Source organism: Mycteria americana, chromosome 7, assembly GCF_035582795.1.
Source record: "Mycteria americana isolate JAX WOST 10 ecotype Jacksonville Zoo and Gardens chromosome 7, USCA_MyAme_1.0, whole genome shotgun sequence".
In the NCBI taxonomy this organism is placed as follows: Eukaryota; Metazoa; Chordata; class Aves; order Ciconiiformes; family Ciconiidae; genus Mycteria; species Mycteria americana.
The window spans coordinates 48433278-48451275 of record NC_134371.1 but is presented as its reverse complement, the minus strand read 5'-3'; the positions used below and the strand labels follow the sequence as shown (position 1 = coordinate 48451275).

The following is a 17998-nucleotide window of genomic DNA, read 5'->3' as shown; positions in this document are numbered from 1 at the left end:
TACTAAGATGCCTGGTAGCTAACAGCAAAGCACATCACACTTTTTACAAGCATTTCCATATTTCTGTTAGTATAACTTGCATCACTTTGGTGGCAGGATATATAGCATGTGGACCCCAAAAGATTGTGAGGCTTAAAGGCTGTTGAGCCGCACAACAGACAACAGAACAAGAGAGGTAGTTTCCCTGATATAATTGCTTCTCTCATTTCTTTTTTAAATGTGAAGTGGCCTTCAAAGTGAGTATAGAGTAGTGTCAAACACTCAGTTTTTGATTGGTAAGCTGAATGGTCTGGGTAAAATTCAGACTGGTTGGTACAACAAAGTTTTAAATAATGGGAAAACCTGATACAGGGATTAAAGGATAGAAAACATAATTAGTGCCAGTCAGCATGGTTTTATGGAACGTAGGCATTATCAGACAAATTAGATTTAAGGTATTTGGACTCATGAGGCATTTGACTTTGTATCACATAGCTTTCTGTTTCAAAAAACCATACTAAGAACAGCTCTGAGGGACTGTATCCTACAAAGGACTGAGAAACCGTAATGGGAATAAGGAATTGACTTATTCTTTATTTCCTGCAGTGATTCTCTGACAGAAGTGTAAAAAAGGCTGTTTATGGAAGCAGAGCTGCACAGAGGAGGAGTAAAGAAGTAAAATCACCTCTGGCACTGGCAGAAACAGCACTGGAGGATCATATACAGATCTTTTCCCACATGTTAAAGGGCATGTTGAAGTGCTGGAGGGGATTTAGAAAAGACCACAAGGATTATTTACCACTGTAGAAAATACCTTATAGAGAAAGGTAGGCTTACAACAGATCAATCTGTTTAGTTTATCAAAGAAATAAGAGACAGCTTGATTACAGTACGCAATTATCTTGTGGGGAGAAAGGCATAAAAGGTCAGACAAATTGGACTAGGAAGTAGGCCATGTATATACAACAGAAAGGGCACAGGTAATTACCAAGGACAATCATGTATTCTCCATTTGTGAGGAATTTCCAGTCAAAATCAGATTCCTTACAGGGGGACACACTCTGCTCGGAGAAGCTACCTGGTCCAGCACAGCAGCAGGTCGACGAAGCTGAATGGCCTGCCACAGCCAGAGACACCAGATCATCATTTGGCCTTAGACATCACGATCAGGCCCTGCCAGTCCCTGAAACCTGCAAACAGTGTTACCTCCAGCCGATAACAGCACCTCTGCCACGGGATATATTAACTGTTCCCTTCAGTATACCTACAAAATAGTTTGAAAGCATTCTTGGAGAAGTTTAAAAACATATCTTCTTCTGCTTGAGCTTTATATTTCAAGGAAGAGCACATCCTGAACTAGCTGCAGGGAGTGAGATTTTGCAATCACCTTTTAAAATCCAGCCTCATTTTAGCATTAGCATTTAGCATTGCCCCATGGTATTGCAGGGATAAACCCCTGCTCTGAGGACACAAGGGCAACTGGTGTGCTCGAGCACAGGCCCAGGCAGGGGAAAATGCAACTCTAAAACCTGTGAGGTGACTTTGTAGAGAAAACCTGAGCGGGCCTGCGACAGCCCTGTGCTCTACAGACCACTTTCTTGGTCGCAAAGACAGGCCCCGTGGCAGGGACTCTTACTTAAACCTCCAGGCGGCTCTGATCCCTTCTGAAAGCGCTTGCTGGGCTGGAGCTGCTGTTCATGCCTTTTTGCCAGGGCAGAGGTTCTGCATTTTGCTTGATGAGAAAGAGTGCAAGGAGAAACAATATTCCTTCTGTAATTTTCAATAAAAAAGAGAAGTTATTTGACCGTGAACTTTTAACCTCCATAGGACAAACTTCTGCCCAAATCATTAAGTGTCCTGGAAAATACCGAGAACCAGGCAGTAGGGGAGGAGATCCCCTGGCAAGGTCCTTCTTTGTGATTTCACTGAGAGGAAGCTTGCTGCCCACGCAAGAGCAGCCTCTCCTAAAATGAGCACTGCAAGCTCTGTCTATTCACTTAGTGTTTCTGGGTGAAAAACTGGCCCCGTTGAAACCACAGACAAACTCCTATTGATTTAAATGACTTAATGGAGACCCTGAGAGGGCAGACAAGCCATGTAGACATTAAGGTCTGTACCCGTATCACAAATACTGGTGAAACCAACAGCAGAGAGGATATCGGGAACCCGTGGAGGAATTTCCAGGAAAGACTACACAAGCACCAAAGTGCTGTTGCAAGATGATTCCTATTTCTCTCCCGCTCATCTTTCTTCTTTTTATTCCTTCTAAGGGACTGCAGGAGAGGGAAAAACAGCACAGGAACTGCTTAAGCCCGTTCTCCAAGTAGGCCTGGCCCAAGACCGCTCAGAGAAGGCATGAGAAGGCAAGACATACCCTACTGGGTCTCACCAGTGATCCAGCTACCCCAGTATGTCTCCAGCAGTGGGAGACACTATTTCAGGAGAGCATGCAAACCTGGCCACTTTCTGCAGTATATTCTCTGATTGCCTAGCATCAGTGGCCATTGGATTAGGGATGTTGTACAGTACATTTCTGCCTATTCCCTTTAGTATTTGTTTATGGACCTTTAGTCCATTATTTTTTCTATTCCCCTTTTGAGCCAATTGATATCGTTATCCTCCACAACCTTTTGCAGCAGCTTCCAGTAGTTCACCATTCGCTGTGTAAAGAAGTACTTTCTATTATTTTCATTAAACCACTCTCTTCTTAGTTTGCGTGCCCTGCAGTTCTGGCATTGCATGATTTAGCAAACAGCAGGTTTTCATCTGTTGTTTGCTATCAACTGCCTTCACAATTTGGAAAACGTCAGTCACATCCCCTTCTCCTTCAGAATTCTCTCTCCAAACTGGAAAGTCCCAGGCATTTTCATTTTTCCTGTTTTCCAGTCCTCCTTCTCTGGATCTTTTCTAACCGTCCTTCTTGCAATACAGATACCAGAACTATACCCAGTAGGCAAAACGTGTGTGCACCAAAGTTTTGCACAGTGGAAAAAATAATGCTTTCTGGTTTGTTCACAAGACAGCAATGAGACAGGCCTGACATTATTCTGAATAAATCTGCCTGGCACCACCTCCAAGAAATTTATGTCATGGGCCTGTCAAAGCTCTCCTCCTCCTCTGTTTTCAGTCTTTTCTTCAACCTCCTACTGCATGCTCACATTCCTCCTAGCCAAGTCCACACTGCTCTCCCATTTTTCTGCTACACCCCCACTTTCCAAGCCTCCCTTTCCAACTGTAGATAAGCACAGGACCCTGCATGCACTGATTTACTGTGCACAAAACACTGCCGAACATGCTATGAAAAATACATGGGAGATCTGCACCACTGCCTCATCCCACAGCTAGCTACCAAGAGACATCTGGGTTTGTATTGCTGTTGGGGGAAGTTGTTACCATTCGTATAATGTAAGAAAACTCTTTTCACATATCTCTGCTTGACCTCCTGCTTGACCTTGTGTGTGCAAGTTTAGGGGAGCCAAGGCCACCTTCCTGTGCCTAAGACAGTGGCTCAGGGCTGCTGAGACTAGAGACACTTCAACATCTCAGCCACAGTGCCTGCACCTCCCACAACCTTGCGTTCAGTGCTGAACATCAACAACCAGATGAGTCAAAGCAGCACTGCTAGCCAGGAGAAGGGATGTAAGGGAGAATACCATCAAACTCTACCTCTCCTTCCCCCTCATCATTGCCTCTGCACAGAAAGCCCACTATTTTCACAGCAATTTTGCCAACACTGGAGAGAGCATGTGGTGAAAAAAGGCGCTAACCAGGGTGAAGCATGCAGGCACCAGTTGCCTATTAAAAGGAAAGTTCTCAGGCAAGTGGTTTAGTTTTCCACAGTGAGCAGCTTGGCAAGGGCATTTCTTCAGGAAACAACTCAACCACCATTGCTGAGGCTGCATAGATTTTGCCTCTCCCCCTTGCCTATGCCTTCAGGTCGCTGCCTGCCTTGCTTGTGCCTTTACAACTAGGGCTTCCCATGACACTTGAATCTGCTGTTGCTAAGGATAATAGTTTTCACTGGTTCCTTCCATAGGAATGTGTATTCTGACGTAATCTTAAGCAAGAATCACTAGGCATGATCTCGTCAGAGAAACCTACTGGTCATTTTATTTTGCAGTGGAAATCTGTAAAGCATGTTTATTGGCAGCTTATATTCTAAATGAAGGGTCTGATTTGGCTCATCACGAAATAACAGAATTCTGACATTGATTTGAGAATGATTAAACCGTACAAAAATACCTCAGCTGTCCTAAAACTAACTAGACTATAATCCCAGACACTTTCTGAATAATATTTAAAATAAAATGTTTCACAAATGAGCCTTGAGATCTTAAATTAATTAGAAATGCATAGCCCAGTGATTGTGTAACTTCATTGAAGGTACAGAGTTTATGGCAATATGAGTGAAAAGAGAACATTTTCCAAACATTACCACAAGCAGACAAATTATATTAAAAACATTCACTCTGTAGAGTAACACAAAATAAAATATTGTCATCTGGTCAGCTCAAGTAATGCTGATTTATATGTTTGAATTAACAACATTTCTCTGTACAGTTGCAGTAAGACTGCAATTTTACAAACTGATATTCAGTTGAACATATTTATAACACAAATTATACACTATGTACAAACCTAGTTCTCCAGGGAACTCTTTGTTCAGCATGCTTCAACACAGAAGTGATTTACCAATGTCTAGGACAGGATACTAGCTTTCTCTTTAATTTAAATACTGAAATACTTATCAAAACATGGAAAAAAATCCATTTGCTATCACATGGTGGTATTCTTAAGTCACTTGTTTGTTATCATATCTTATAGAAGAGTAGAACCAGTCACAACAATAAATAACATTGCTTATTATGAACTTAGACTTATATTCATGCGATCACACTTTCAGCCTGAGTGCTTTTACAAGACTGTAGGATCCATTTATCTTTGCTTTTCTTGACACGTAGATCAAAATTGCAACTACAGGTACTGCTATTGCTGTTACACAGGATAATGCAATAACCACTGGTATCATTTGATCTGGTTTTTCCAGTCTTCCTGAAAATGGACACAAAAGGAGAAAAAAGTTGTGTAAAAACTGATTGAAACAGATACATGTATATTACTGTAAAAGCAGTGTTATTAATGACCTTCATTTAGAACACTGTTTCTATTTTCATGCACAAAGCACATTTCAAAACATTTTCCTTATGCTTTTTTCTTTAGTAACTATATTACACACTTTAATTCCTAGCCGCTATCTTGGTCTTGAATTTGCTGTGCAAGTTCAAACCTATCTGATATCATCTACAATGAAGAATACCATGGAGTTCATTAAGAATACAAGAAGAATAACGTGTATTTTACCCAGGAAATATCTGGGGACATTTCTACCTCCTGGAAACAATGTTTCAGGAGAAGACCATGTTTAAAAAGCCCAATCTTTAGACCTTTTTGTGAAACAGAATTTTCTCTGGATTAGTTTCACTGTTCATGTGTGTGGACAGAAATGCGGCCAGGATCCACCTTTTTCTGGCCCTATCCTTAAAGCTACTGCAGCAATTCAGGTAAGAGAGACAATAACATCCACACTGAAAGAACGTTAAATACAGCTTATTCTCACCAGCTGTTCTATTATTTAGTTTGATTTTGGGGTTTTTTTTTTTAGGTTAACTGCAGTATTGCTGTGCAAGGATCAGCCATGAACTAGTTGTGCTCACCTTGACACAAAATTCATTAGAAAGTACAAACAAAATAAGTTTAAAGCAATAGATCTACCTACCTACAACAGCTATATCAATCACTTTGATGTTGTTTCCAACCTCATTGAAAACATCAAGCAAATATCTGCCTGTATCATTTTTGGTGACATTGTAGAGTATAAAGGTTCCATTCACTGATGGCAGAATAATTTCCTTCTCCTGATGGACTTTTTTCAGGACCATCTGTGATGGTGGATTACTGTATGTGCTACATGTAATAGTGACATTTTCTCCTTCTTTGACATTTTCTGATGGATATACTAACACAGTAACATTTTGGGGAGGAACTGAAAAGAAAAGAAATGCAAGGTAGGATTTAGCAACAAACAGAAGCAAAAAACTCATGAGGTATCAGCAGCTTCTATACACAAAGTACTAATTCAGTTAATGGATTCACTACAATATTCCAGCATATAGCTTTAAACACTACTCTTCACACACTGCAGTCAACAGCAGCTGACAGAAAGAACATTTTATCCACGGATGGAGCATGTTGCATATCTTTTACATTATATGGAGCCTTTTCTTCTTTTCTTATTTTAGATTCACTGTTTATTCATTTGAGTTCATGAAAGGACACAGACCAACAGACCCGGAGGTTAATGTCCTCTTTCAACAGAAGAGAAACAGAAAAGGCAAAGGAAGGAGTCCTAGAACAGTATTTTTTTCACTAGGTTCCACAATTTTACATCATGTTTTCAAAGGTGGAAGTGGAACTATAAGAAATCCTGAAGCAGCAATTGTTTTGTGCATCTACCATTTTGGACAGAAGTTTTCATTAGTGCTAAGATGCTACCACTTATGACAAGAACCTGTGCAACTCATCTCAGTTTTTTTAAAGACAATTCTTAATGGAATTGACGTGAAGATGTCATTCTGTCTGTCTAAAACAAATCCTAATATTAACTCTGTACAGTAGTTATTTTAACTAAACTTTGGCATAAAGTACTATGTGCTGAGACTGCTCTCCCAGTTCATTAATGATATGCATTCCTATGTTCCCGCATCCTTTAAGTGAGCCCTGTCTATGGTACATTTGCCATCTACTGTTTCAAGGGTTGTGATCCCATCACCTTTCAGAGTATTCTGAACAGATGTAACATCCGCAGATGTGCAAGAGATGGTAACACTTTTTCCTTGTATCACTGGGCTTGAAGGGAAAACTGAAAGTGTATTTTTTGGTGTAGCTACAAAAATAGTAAAGAATAAGTAAAGATGAATTAGTGGCAGAGGTGATCCCTAAGCAATACACTATTGCCATGCAATAAACAGAAGCATCAGGGCTAAAGCAGAGAAGTTCGCATACTACTGAAAATGAAACTTTGCTATCGTTGCATGTAGGTTGAGGAATCAGCATTTGGTATAGCTTAAATGCAGCTTGCGAGAACAGGATACAGAGTTAAAGCAGAACCAAGGGGCTGTAATACAGTCAGTCCCTCCACAGAGAAGTTTCAGCATGTACTTCCTCTTTGAATCTTTTGTATGCAGGTATCTGGATCCTCCACTGAGACCTATTTGGAAGAAAATATAGGCACTGCGTAGCCTCTTTGCCTCATGCATACATTTGCCAATTGGAAGGAGTGATGGAAGCTCAACTGACATGAGAACTTTGCGTAAACTGTCTGTACTAAGGCAGATTTCACCCTTCAGTCTTTAAAGCTTCCTAAATGGCAGAATTCCCCTGTCCTTCACAGAATAAGACCTGGATCTAAAATACATTAAACAAAAAACTTGTGTTCCACAACTTGTGCTCTGTCTTGTTCTACTAACCTTGAACAAGTAATTTCACAGCTTTTTCTTCTTTGCCAAATTGGTTATAAGCTTCACATTCATAAAGCCCCAGATCTTGACTTTTTATGTTCTGTATAGTTAAAGTTGCATTTTGAAAAATTTTCTCAGTCTCCCCAGTGGCCTTCTTTTTCTTCCAAGAGATCACTGGAGACGGATTACCAGAACTAGTACATTTCATCGTCACAGTTTCTCCTTCTTTAACAGCAGTAGCAGGGATAACAGAGATCATTGTATTCTTCGGTCCATCTGAAAGGAAGAATCCTGTAGTTAATCACCATTGGATTTTTTAGAGGTGGATCCAATATGTCCTACTGGATGCCAGGCTGTTGGCCTCCCAAAGTTAATTTCTTTTTCATTCTCAGAATAAGTAAAGCACACAGTAGCAGAGCTTCCATACAAACTCTCTATAGCCTAAACGTACTAACCAAGTACTTCTAACCAAGAATGTTAAGAAGGTAGATCAGTTTCTCGCTCATTCAGATCCTGGCTTAAGATTGTCATTACATTAAAGATTTCATGTCTTTGTTTTGCTCATCAGCACTGCTCCTTTCTTTGGGGAAGAGCAGAGGACTATGCTGATTTTTTTGTACTCACAGGGTTTTGTTTAGTTTGCTGCTTACATTTATCACTGAAGTAAGCGGAGAATTAACTATTTTTAAATGATTGGGAAAACGTTACACATACTTACACTGCACATTAAATGTTATTTCACTTTTACTTTTCCCAAACTTATTTTCAGCTACACATTCATAGTCTCCTCCATTTAGGAACGTCACAGATGGAAGAAGCAGAATTCTCCCCTCACTGTAAGGCCCCATGTCTGCACTGTCAGATTTTCTCCTTAAAATAATCTTGGGAGGAGGGTTACTCTCAGCAGTACATTGTATGGAAACATTTTCTCCTTCTTGAACTGTTGTAGAAGGCTCAATGGAGAGTTCTGCAATGTTTGGAGCACCTGCATGACAAAAGAAAAGGCTGTTATACTAATGCAAAAGTACTAAACATGGAGAGCATTTTGAGAAAGCAGGAATTGCTCGCCCAAGGATCTGTTCATTTTGGTTTTGGTCCCAGGCTCCATCTGAGACTTTTGGCTCTATTGAAACAGTAGCAGCAACAACAACAATAACAACATCCCAAATAGTTTTACTATTAAATGACTACTAAATTTACTACTAATGACTAAAACTACTAGTTCAAAGGAGACTGTGATGTCCCTGTGAAATTGCTATGTACATTAGCATTTCAAGGAAATAACAGTGTCCCCCACACCACCACTTTCTCAGATTCTTTTATCACTTTGAGTGTTGCATTGCAGGAAATGTATAGAGGTATGCATGTACAACAGCAGTACAGAGACAATTAGCTGAAAATTAAGCATAGAAATGAAAACCACAGCCCGTGAAGAGCAGCAGTAAATTGAGAGCTAAATTCTGAATACATAACAAAGAAGGCCCCATAATTTCCTAATTTTCAGTGTTTCAGCATCCTCCAACCCAACAGGCAGCTGCCAGTTGGGTACTGGATGATACAAGTTAAATTCAAGCAGACTTGTACCTTGTATAACAATGTCCACAGCTGCTTTCTCTGTTTTATTTGTTACCAGATTAATTACTTCACAGATGTACAGTCCTGAATCAGTGAAACGGGCATGAGGAATAGAAAGGACATTGTTTTCTATCAGATGCTGAATGCTTTCATCAGCCAGATGTTTTCTCCAAACTATTTGTGGTAGTGGATTACTCTCAGTCACACAAGTGAGTTTGAGAGAGTCTCCTTCCATTGGCGAGTTCCCTGGAGATGCAGTAATGACAGTATTTTGTGGACCAACTGGAAGAGAACAAAAGAGAGATAAGGTCAGTAAGTTAATGAAGAATGACATGCACATCTTTAACACTAGCTTCCCTAGAGGTACATTTCACACAATACCAAGAAAAAATGAATAACATGTATTCTGGTAACACAGTGGAACAATTTTTCCAGACTTGATAAGAGATTTATCTTGCAGCTTTGAAAGCTAAGCTAGACAAAATGTGTACAATTTTTTTTTTTACTCTTATATTTGTCTCCCTATTGTTTAGAATTGTAAACTTGGAACTGCTAAGCATACAATGGCAATTTTAAAAACAATTGCTTATCTGCATGCTGCCATTTTTCTTCAGGTCTTTACTTTCTGACTGAGCACCAGTGCCCAAGGTAAGAAAGTGACAGAGGAGTTACTAAAGCATTGCCTAACTTCTGTCATGAACAACAGTGGGTACTTAATGACTCAATGACTGTTACTGAATACAGCAGAATTCAACTGAATACAATAGATTATCTACAAAAATAATATAGATAAGTGCAGATTATAAATGATTTATAGCACACACTTTTTAAACCCATTCCATGAAACTTAACATTACACAGTACTTGGTGTGAAAGCCCTAGAATAAAAATACTTACAGTTTGCATTCAGTTTCTGAGAAGTTACTCTTTCTTTGGGTTCAAAGTCCATATTAGCAATTGGTAACTTGGCCACACAGGTAATCTCTTTCCCAATATCTTCAGCCGTGGGATTAAATGAATATGTCACAGTTTTTGTCTCTGTATTTGTGCTGTCATCTTCATAAAAATTTTCCTCATGAAGAACATGTTCCCCTCTCTTTAGGAGTACTTCCAGGTGATCAGAAGGATACACATCAGGAATTTTACAGATGACAGTGACTGGTTCTCCAGCAACTAAGGATGGTCTGATCTCAATGATAGGATCACTGGGGAAAGCTAAAACAATAAAATCCATTTCTTTAGTCTAACAGAGATGAGTTCTAGGGTCAACATAAGAGCAAGATCCAAACATCAAACATCTTGAGTTTAGAAGCGTTCAGAACATGGTGTTATCTCAACTTTATTACAAGACGTATCTTGATATGAAGACATACAGGTCTTTTATAAGCAGTTCATACACTAACAGGAATTACATTTGTACAATTGTTGAACTATGATCACAAATGATCTAATAAGGCCCAGCAAGGCACCTAGGCAGTGATACAGCTGCCTAAATATAGGCATCCAGAGCAATCCATATACTGGTGGTATCCTGTTTTCTGTGCTTGTAGGTTTAGACATCTGAATCATTCCCCTGCAAACTGCAAAGGCTTTGATTAGGTGCTCTGCACTTGCAGGTTTCCCAAATACATCCATCTCAACCACATTGGTTGGTTGGTTTGGGTTTTTTTCCAGCTCTATGAACTTTTTGGGGAGTCTATGTTTTGGCTTTCAGGTATTACCAAGAATAAGCATAAATAAGACCAGTATGTACTACCTTCACTGCAGAAAGTTAAGCAGAAAGGGGCTGAGAAAGAGTCCTGAACAGACAGATAAAGGAATCTTACAAGGAAATATATGTTGAGCTATAGCAGACTCATTATCCTAGCATTATCAGTTAACTACCAACCATGATATCTAAATACAATTACTGATTTTTTTACAAACACGTACTACTTAAAGAGAATTTTACATTTTTACTTACAGTAAAGTTCAACTTTGATACTCTTCTCTTTTTTCTCTTGCTCACCACAGAAGACAGTACACAGATAATCATGAGAATTCACAATGCTAACTGGATTCATAGTCAAGGTAGAGTATGTCCCATGGTTGTTCACTGTTCCTCCAAGAGGGTTGTCCATCTGAGTTCTCCAGGAAAAACTTGGTGATGCACAGCCAGTAGTATTGCATGTGAGTATGAGTGTTTCTCCAATCTGTGCAACAATTGTGTTAGCAGGTATAATCTCCATTTCAAAAGCTTTAGCTACAAAAGGGAGAACATACATAAACTCAGCAGCATTCTCAACATCTATTTTCCCATTTCTTCTCATGTTCTATGGTGACATGAGGTCATTACTTTGCAAGTTTACTTTACAGTTGTGTGGAGGTTAAACTAATAAACCTCATACAGTGGTTTACATCTCCAAAATACCCCATAAACATTGCTATTTTTGTCAAAGATAATACAGACTCAGATGACTCTATCAGACAGTTCTCATGTATAAAAGGGCATAAACCCAATGCTGTCGGTGAAAATAAATGCATTGGGACAATATAACTTTTTTTGTCAGGTGGATCTGGTTCTAAAACTTTGTAACATTTGAGGGGAGGGGTGGTAAGTAAGATAGCGAGGACAACTGCAGAATCACTTTCAACAGGGCATTCAGTACCAAACTTGAGTGATACTGTCAGGGATGACCGTAAAAATTAAACATGCAGTGATATACTGCAGTTGTCTCCTAGACCGCCTTTTAGCAAACTCAGTAAGAAAATGACGGTGTCATTGCAGAGCACAGAAAAGCTCAAAGTAAATGTCAAAAAAAAGCTTCCTGACATTTTGACAGAACTACTCAACTGACAGTTGTATTCACTGAGATGTAAAAGCAACTGGAACAAAGAGAAATAAAAGTCAAACAGTAAACTGTAGGTCAGTTTACACTTAACAAAATTAAAAACAAATGAAGCAAACACTCCCCCCCCCCCCCCCAACTTACCAGTCGTTAGCACATACAAAACTATTAGCGCAGCTTGGCTCGTTCTTCCCATCTGTTTTAACATTTGTAATTGCTGTTAGTAGGAAAAGAAAGTAAATTCAAAAGCCTCGCTTTCTGTTTCCTGCGAAGAAGCACAGTGGGACCCTGCTGCTCTGCAACAGCGTGTTAGAGGAGAGCCGGCGCGCTCCTTATGAAGCGCTCCTCGAGGTGGGGCGGGAAATCCTCGGCCGGGGAACGCCGGCGCCGGGAGGCAGCGCCCCGCGCCGGGAGGCAGCGCCCCGCGGCGGGCTCGGCGGCGGGCTCAGCGCCCTCTGCTGCCGGTTTCTACGGCAGAGTTTAAAGCCAAGGAAAACAGTAAACCTTAACGCTTGTGATACAGTGCCTACTCGACTTAAAAAGACCAAGTCAAGACCTGATCCTGAGACAACTGATAAAATGAAAGAATGCGGGGAGTTCCAAGTAATTGAACGGCACTGTATCTCAAACGGAAAAGTTATTCAAGTTTGCTTTCAGTGCGAGTATTTGTGTAGGGCTGTGCCTTGAGAATACTTCTAACACTACTCAGCTCTGTAAATAACTTTACCTAACTCAGTATTCCCTCAGAAAACTGTGCTACCAGTTTAAGAGGTGATGTTACTCACGTTCCTAAGTATTTTTGATCCCTAAAAACGAAGAAATAAGTCAGATAATGGAAGTCTGGAGATCTGACCGGATCAGCGTGAATCAGGCTCATCCTGTTCGGATGAATCAAATGAACCGATTTTCCCAATTCCACTTTAAAAATGTCTCTACAATGTCCCTCTTTCAAGATGCTACTGGTATGCATTACATTACTCATATGCCTCTCAGATCTCTCATGTCCTCTTTATGTATAATTGAAGTATAGCAGTTGATAATACAACTCTGGGATTATTTTCAGTGTTTGGTTTCCAGTGGGTACACAAATCCAGTTTGGAATATTTCTGAGGACAACTATTACTGGTTACTATAGCGCCAATGTTATGAAAAAAGTAAAATAACATTTCCATTGTTTAATTTTCAATTGGGAAATGCTATGAATGCAAAGAATGGATAATGTGTTCCAAATCTCAATTGTTTATTTATTCAGCTACTTGAGTAGTTCATCTTGGTAGTTATGAATCACTAAATAAAAGCAGCAAGAAATTCAGAAGAAAACACACATGTTTTTAAAATGTCTCTGGCAAATTGTTCGGTATGTAATAGTTTGGTCATTTGATGTCTATGAAATATTTTCATCATATAGTATATTTTATAAACAGCACAGATTCAAATATCTAGTAAATGAGTAATAACTTGGAAAAATAAAGGCTGAAGTAACAATGCTGTAAATGCTAAAGAAATTTAATTGCTGAAAAGCTGGCACTACATCAAACTCATACTTTTTTGAGTCAGGCAGATTTTACAGTTAATAACGTAATGCTAGCTCCAAAATACCATGTTCAGGTGAGAGTAGTACCAGAGGATATAAGGCTCCTGCTGGCCTACAGGCAGCATGTCTTCTTCAGGAACTATTTTTTTCTGCTTTTTTCCTGACCGCAGCTGCCCCTACATTTGCATCCTCATCAAAGGATAGCTGGACAGTACAAGCTGCTACAGAAACACCAAAGCACATTGTAATAAATACATTTATTACTCTGTCAAAGACCTTACACTAGGTAAAATAAGCATCAATGACTTTTTTCATACACTTATCATAAACTTATAAATATAAAAGGGATGTAATGATTGTGGGAAGATAAAATTGTGATCTCAGGCAGAAAGTATGTCTTCAAAATAATAATAATTAGTAATAACAACAATATTCAGAAATACGGAAAAACTAAACAAGACAAACAAAGAATTACCCAGAAGACAATAAAACAGGGAAATCTGAAGCACCTAGCAATGCCTAACCAAAAGTCACTAAAGCTGAAATTCACTGAAACTGCCACCATGGATTCTCCCATAACATATTATTTTTATTATCATCATCATTGTTTTTATTAGAGAAGGAAAAAAAAAATCTCATAAGCCTCAGCAAATGCAAGTAGAGTACTGTTCTGGAAATACTGTTATCAAATCCAGAAACCCAAAATCTATCCAGAGTAGGTAACAACATCTACAGAATGTGATTTTACTTCACAGAAAAGGGGTTTGTTGAAGAAAAGTATACTCTCTTAGTTAAGTTGCAAATAAATACTTTCTAATCACAGGCAGAGAGAAGCAAGAAATGAAACTCTTCTGCTCTCACTGCTTAAATAATCATAGGCTAAGCTGAAGGAGAAAAGGCAAAATTTCCCTATTTCTGGGAAATCAGTTTCTAAACACAAAAAGATATAATCATAGGATGTCATATCTGCCTGCTGGAAAATTGTAATCAAGTCCTTCATCAGATAACATGAGATAGGAAATAACTCTGATCCAGCTCTCAGTAAATTAAACTGGACAGCTGCCATTAAGTTTACTGGAGTTGGATCCTTACCAGAGGGACTACTATACTGAGCGGTCAGACAAATTTAACTCAGACAGTATAGGTAAGAGCAGGGTTAGCCAACAAATATTATTAAAGGAAGTAGAGATCTGCCAAGAAATTAAAAAATTTCTTAAAACTTGCTCTTTACCCAACTTCAAATGTGAGTCTTCTATGTATTTTAAAAAGAACATGTACTTTACTGTTGCTCCTACTATCCTCAGCATCAACCTGCAAATGGGACAATGAGTATCACGTTTGCTTATTTTCAGAACTGGCTCTTCTGTCTGAAAACAAATAGAGGTCAGCTGACAAGTTTTAGCAGTTGACCTCAAGAGTTCAGATAATCTAGCTTTTTATTCAAATGGCACAGAGGAGGATCCTGGGGATAAAAATAGAGGATGCATCTAGATTCACAGTGAGATCAAGTATTATAGGATCAACTGGAAGAAATTCTGACACACGCAGAGCATAATGAAGACTGGAATGTAAAAGTATTACACAAATATTACTAAAGGCAAAAGACATTAAAAGAATTAAGCACTGGGATGTAAAGATGTTTTCCAGTATACCTAGTAATCAAAAGAGACTTTTCTCAGGCTTTGATGGACAAAGATAAAACAATTGTGTGTCTCAGAAGGGAATTTGGAAATACTGAACACATCATTTTTGGCCTGGCACCAGAAAATACAAATGTCCTCCAGGAAACTGAAACTTACTTCAGACTTTTCTGAAATGTAAGAAAAGAAAAGCATTTCAGAACTGTGCTAAGCATTTGCTTTAACTCCTACTTCTACAACCCTGTTAAATACCTATATGATGAACCTCAATTAATTTCCTCTAGACAAAAGAGATAACAAGTTCTTGATACCCTAATGAATTATTTGAACAAAATGCACGTTATGCAACTTGTTAGTTATCCGACATGTTAGTTATCCAACATTTCTAACCCTCTTCCTGCATTTTTAACGTACTGCACTGTCTCATGGAGGCTATCAGAGGAAAACTGAAAGGCTAAACCTCATGCAGAATTTGGTCTCTTAAAACCTTCACCACTGTTTTTGTGATTTATAGCCAAGGACCTGTGGAGAAGGGGGCTAATCCTTCTCTTTTGGCAGAGGATATTTATAAAAAAAGGTAGAAGGAAACTCATCTAATTTGACATTCTGTTTCCTGTGTCAGCAAGAAAATGGTTCATGGCACTTCACACCAGTATCTGCATCTAGAGCCACCGTTTGGGATTTGTGCTAAAATACCCAGTGCTGGAGTAATAACTTCTATACAGGGCCCCAACACAGAAACATATGCAACATGTTTATTACTAAGCATCTTGGTGTCCCATCAGCTTGAGAGCACAGAATCCTTCTGTGGAAGGCATGGTATTCAGGGGAGAAGATGCAGCTAAGTCTGACTCAACAATTCTTCAGCCTCAGATCACAGAGGTATTACAGCAAGTTCATACTTAGGTCCCCAATTCAAACTGCAGCCCTCACCCACCTCATGAAAGATCTCCTTGGGGTGCGCACTGGACATCTGAGTATAAGAAAGCTTCTTACAGAGTTTCTGGTTTCTAATGCTTTACGGAAGGAGTTGGGATGAAGAGCTCTGGCCCTACGCAAAGAGTGTCTGATACCTCCACAGTATGATCATGCCTAAAGAATAAAAGCAAGAGGAATGTGCTGTAACTCAAATGAGAACCATTCTCACAGGGAAAACATATCTGCATCAACAAAGAAGGAATGCCCTTCAGGCACCACATCCAAGGTAACACCTTTAATATGGTCATATCTTGATCAAGTAACTGAAAAAACATGAACCTGGAGGACATGTATGAATACTGCTGACTGTATGGCTTATACAGCAGATAATGATCTACCAGCCTCAAAATTTTCAGTTCTCAACAACTTCAATAGCCTGCTATATGGGTTGTATACTGTCTTTCCTTCCTCAGCGCCTATTGGCTTTTTGGTTCCCAGAACTTCCCTGACCTTTTGCTTTCCCTAACTCCCTCCACCTTCTTTCTCATCACCCGACAATAATACAACCTCTGTATAGCCCCCAGGAGGGGGAGGAGAGCATCACTGACTCCCTATAATTTTCATCTCCAGATGGGAAGGATGAGATCTACATGCAGATCTATTTAAAGGGTTGTGTCTGTTTCAGGAATTGTAACTTTGTTCCTAGCTACAAAAAGAACACCAACGCATTACCCTGTAACCCACATCACACCTTAGAATTGTACTCCGCATCTAACTTGTCATTTATTGAAAAAAGGGAAAAAAGAAACAACTTAAGAAAGTTCTACCATCTGCTTCTTTCCCTTTTCTGGAATTTCTGAAATACTGTATATAAAAATAAATGCATCTACTTCCTTCATTATCTTTCTCAGGCACCAGCTCCCCACCTATGACACTTCCTGTTTGGTTAGTCTGAAGGCATCCAGAATCCACAAAAGATGCCAGATAAAATAATACAGAGGTATGATAACTTGCATAGACTACAAAATAGCTATTTTCCTATTTTCTTCTACTCAGAGGCATTGTCTATTACACTTCGCAGAAGGAACAAGTTAATCTAAAAATAAATAGAAGCCACTAGAGAAAAAAGTCCCTACTTTTTATTTTAGTCTCTTGTTGCTGGCAAAAAACAAGCTGTGGAAATTCCAAATCTTATTTCTACAAAAAAGAAAGTATGATTTTAGTGATGCTGGATCTAAAAGTGAAACTGTTGAATAGTCTTTAATCCACATACTTCTTAGAGTGCCAAGTACTGTATTGTAAGTCAAACTTTATTAGTTTGGGTAGCTGAGCTTCTATTGTCTTCATTGTGACATATGTAAAAAAAGTTTTCCTTTTGAAATATTCTCCAGTGGATATCAAAAGCCAAATTCAAATATGAGCCTCGGAGTATTCAAAATCTCTTTGGGAACTTTGAAATGAGAGCTTAGATCTGCTTTTATTTTGAGCCAAATATACTGAGACATGTTGAAATCATTTGTTCTCACTGGAATTATAGCTTTTCAGACGAAACTCATTCAAAATGGTCAGAGTAAAAAAATAAAGTGGGATTTCGGTCAAAGTGCAGATGCTGGCTAGGACCTGGGATATGGCAAGATAAAGTCAGGTGAAAACATTTAACAAGGAATACGATAAAGTTACTTAATTCCCCCAAGACTCCACATGAAATTCCAATACCACTAAATATTGTTGTGTACCTCATTAAGGCCAGCATTTCACATGATCAGATGAAGTTAATCAAAAAAAGGGTGGAGAACTTTTTGATCAAGCTTCGTTATTACTCACCAGCTCTCCAAGGCACTTGTAGATCCTTGAGTATGGGAAAAGGGAGACCAGTCACTTCCCTATTTCCCACCTCTTTTCTGCTCTTCAGTCATGAGGTACATGCATGTCCCTATGGACCCAGAAAGACAAAGGGGAATGATGAGAGCAAGGTCTGTAACAGACCATTCCAGCTGGAACAAATGC

At 39.1% G+C, this 17998-nt stretch overlaps 1 protein-coding gene across 1 annotated transcript; it reads right to left on the bottom strand.

Moving 5' to 3' along the window:
* Window positions 1-4862: 4862 nt before the first annotated feature.
* VCAM1 (vascular cell adhesion molecule 1) lies at window positions 4863-11380 on the bottom strand. The gene is made up of 7 exons (XM_075509233.1): window positions 11035-11380; window positions 9969-10286; window positions 9081-9353; window positions 8215-8481; window positions 7506-7772; window positions 5752-6022; window positions 4863-5031 (listed from the first exon to the last, which is right to left on the bottom strand). Exons 1-7 carry the CDS (start codon window positions 11378-11380, stop codon window positions 4863-4865), a joined length of 1911 nt encoding a protein of 636 aa, XP_075365348.1.
* Between the last annotated feature and the right edge of the window lie 6618 nt (window positions 11381-17998).

What these genes read in the sequence shown, in the direction of transcription:
- VCAM1 (XM_075509233.1), bottom strand. Translation starts at nt 11,380, where the DNA reads ATGAGAAGAAATGGGAAAATAGATGTTGAGAATGCTGCTGAGTTTATG. An exon ending in TCAGAAACTGAATGCAAACT is followed by an intron (nt 9,354 to 9,968) that starts GTAAGTATTTTT and finishes GTTCTCTTCCAG; the next exon opens with TTGGTCCACAAAATACTGTC. An exon ending in AATAACATTTAATGTGCAGT is followed by an intron (nt 7,773 to 8,214) that starts GTAAGTATGTGT and finishes TCTTCCTTTCAG; the next exon opens with ATGGACCGAAGAATACAATG.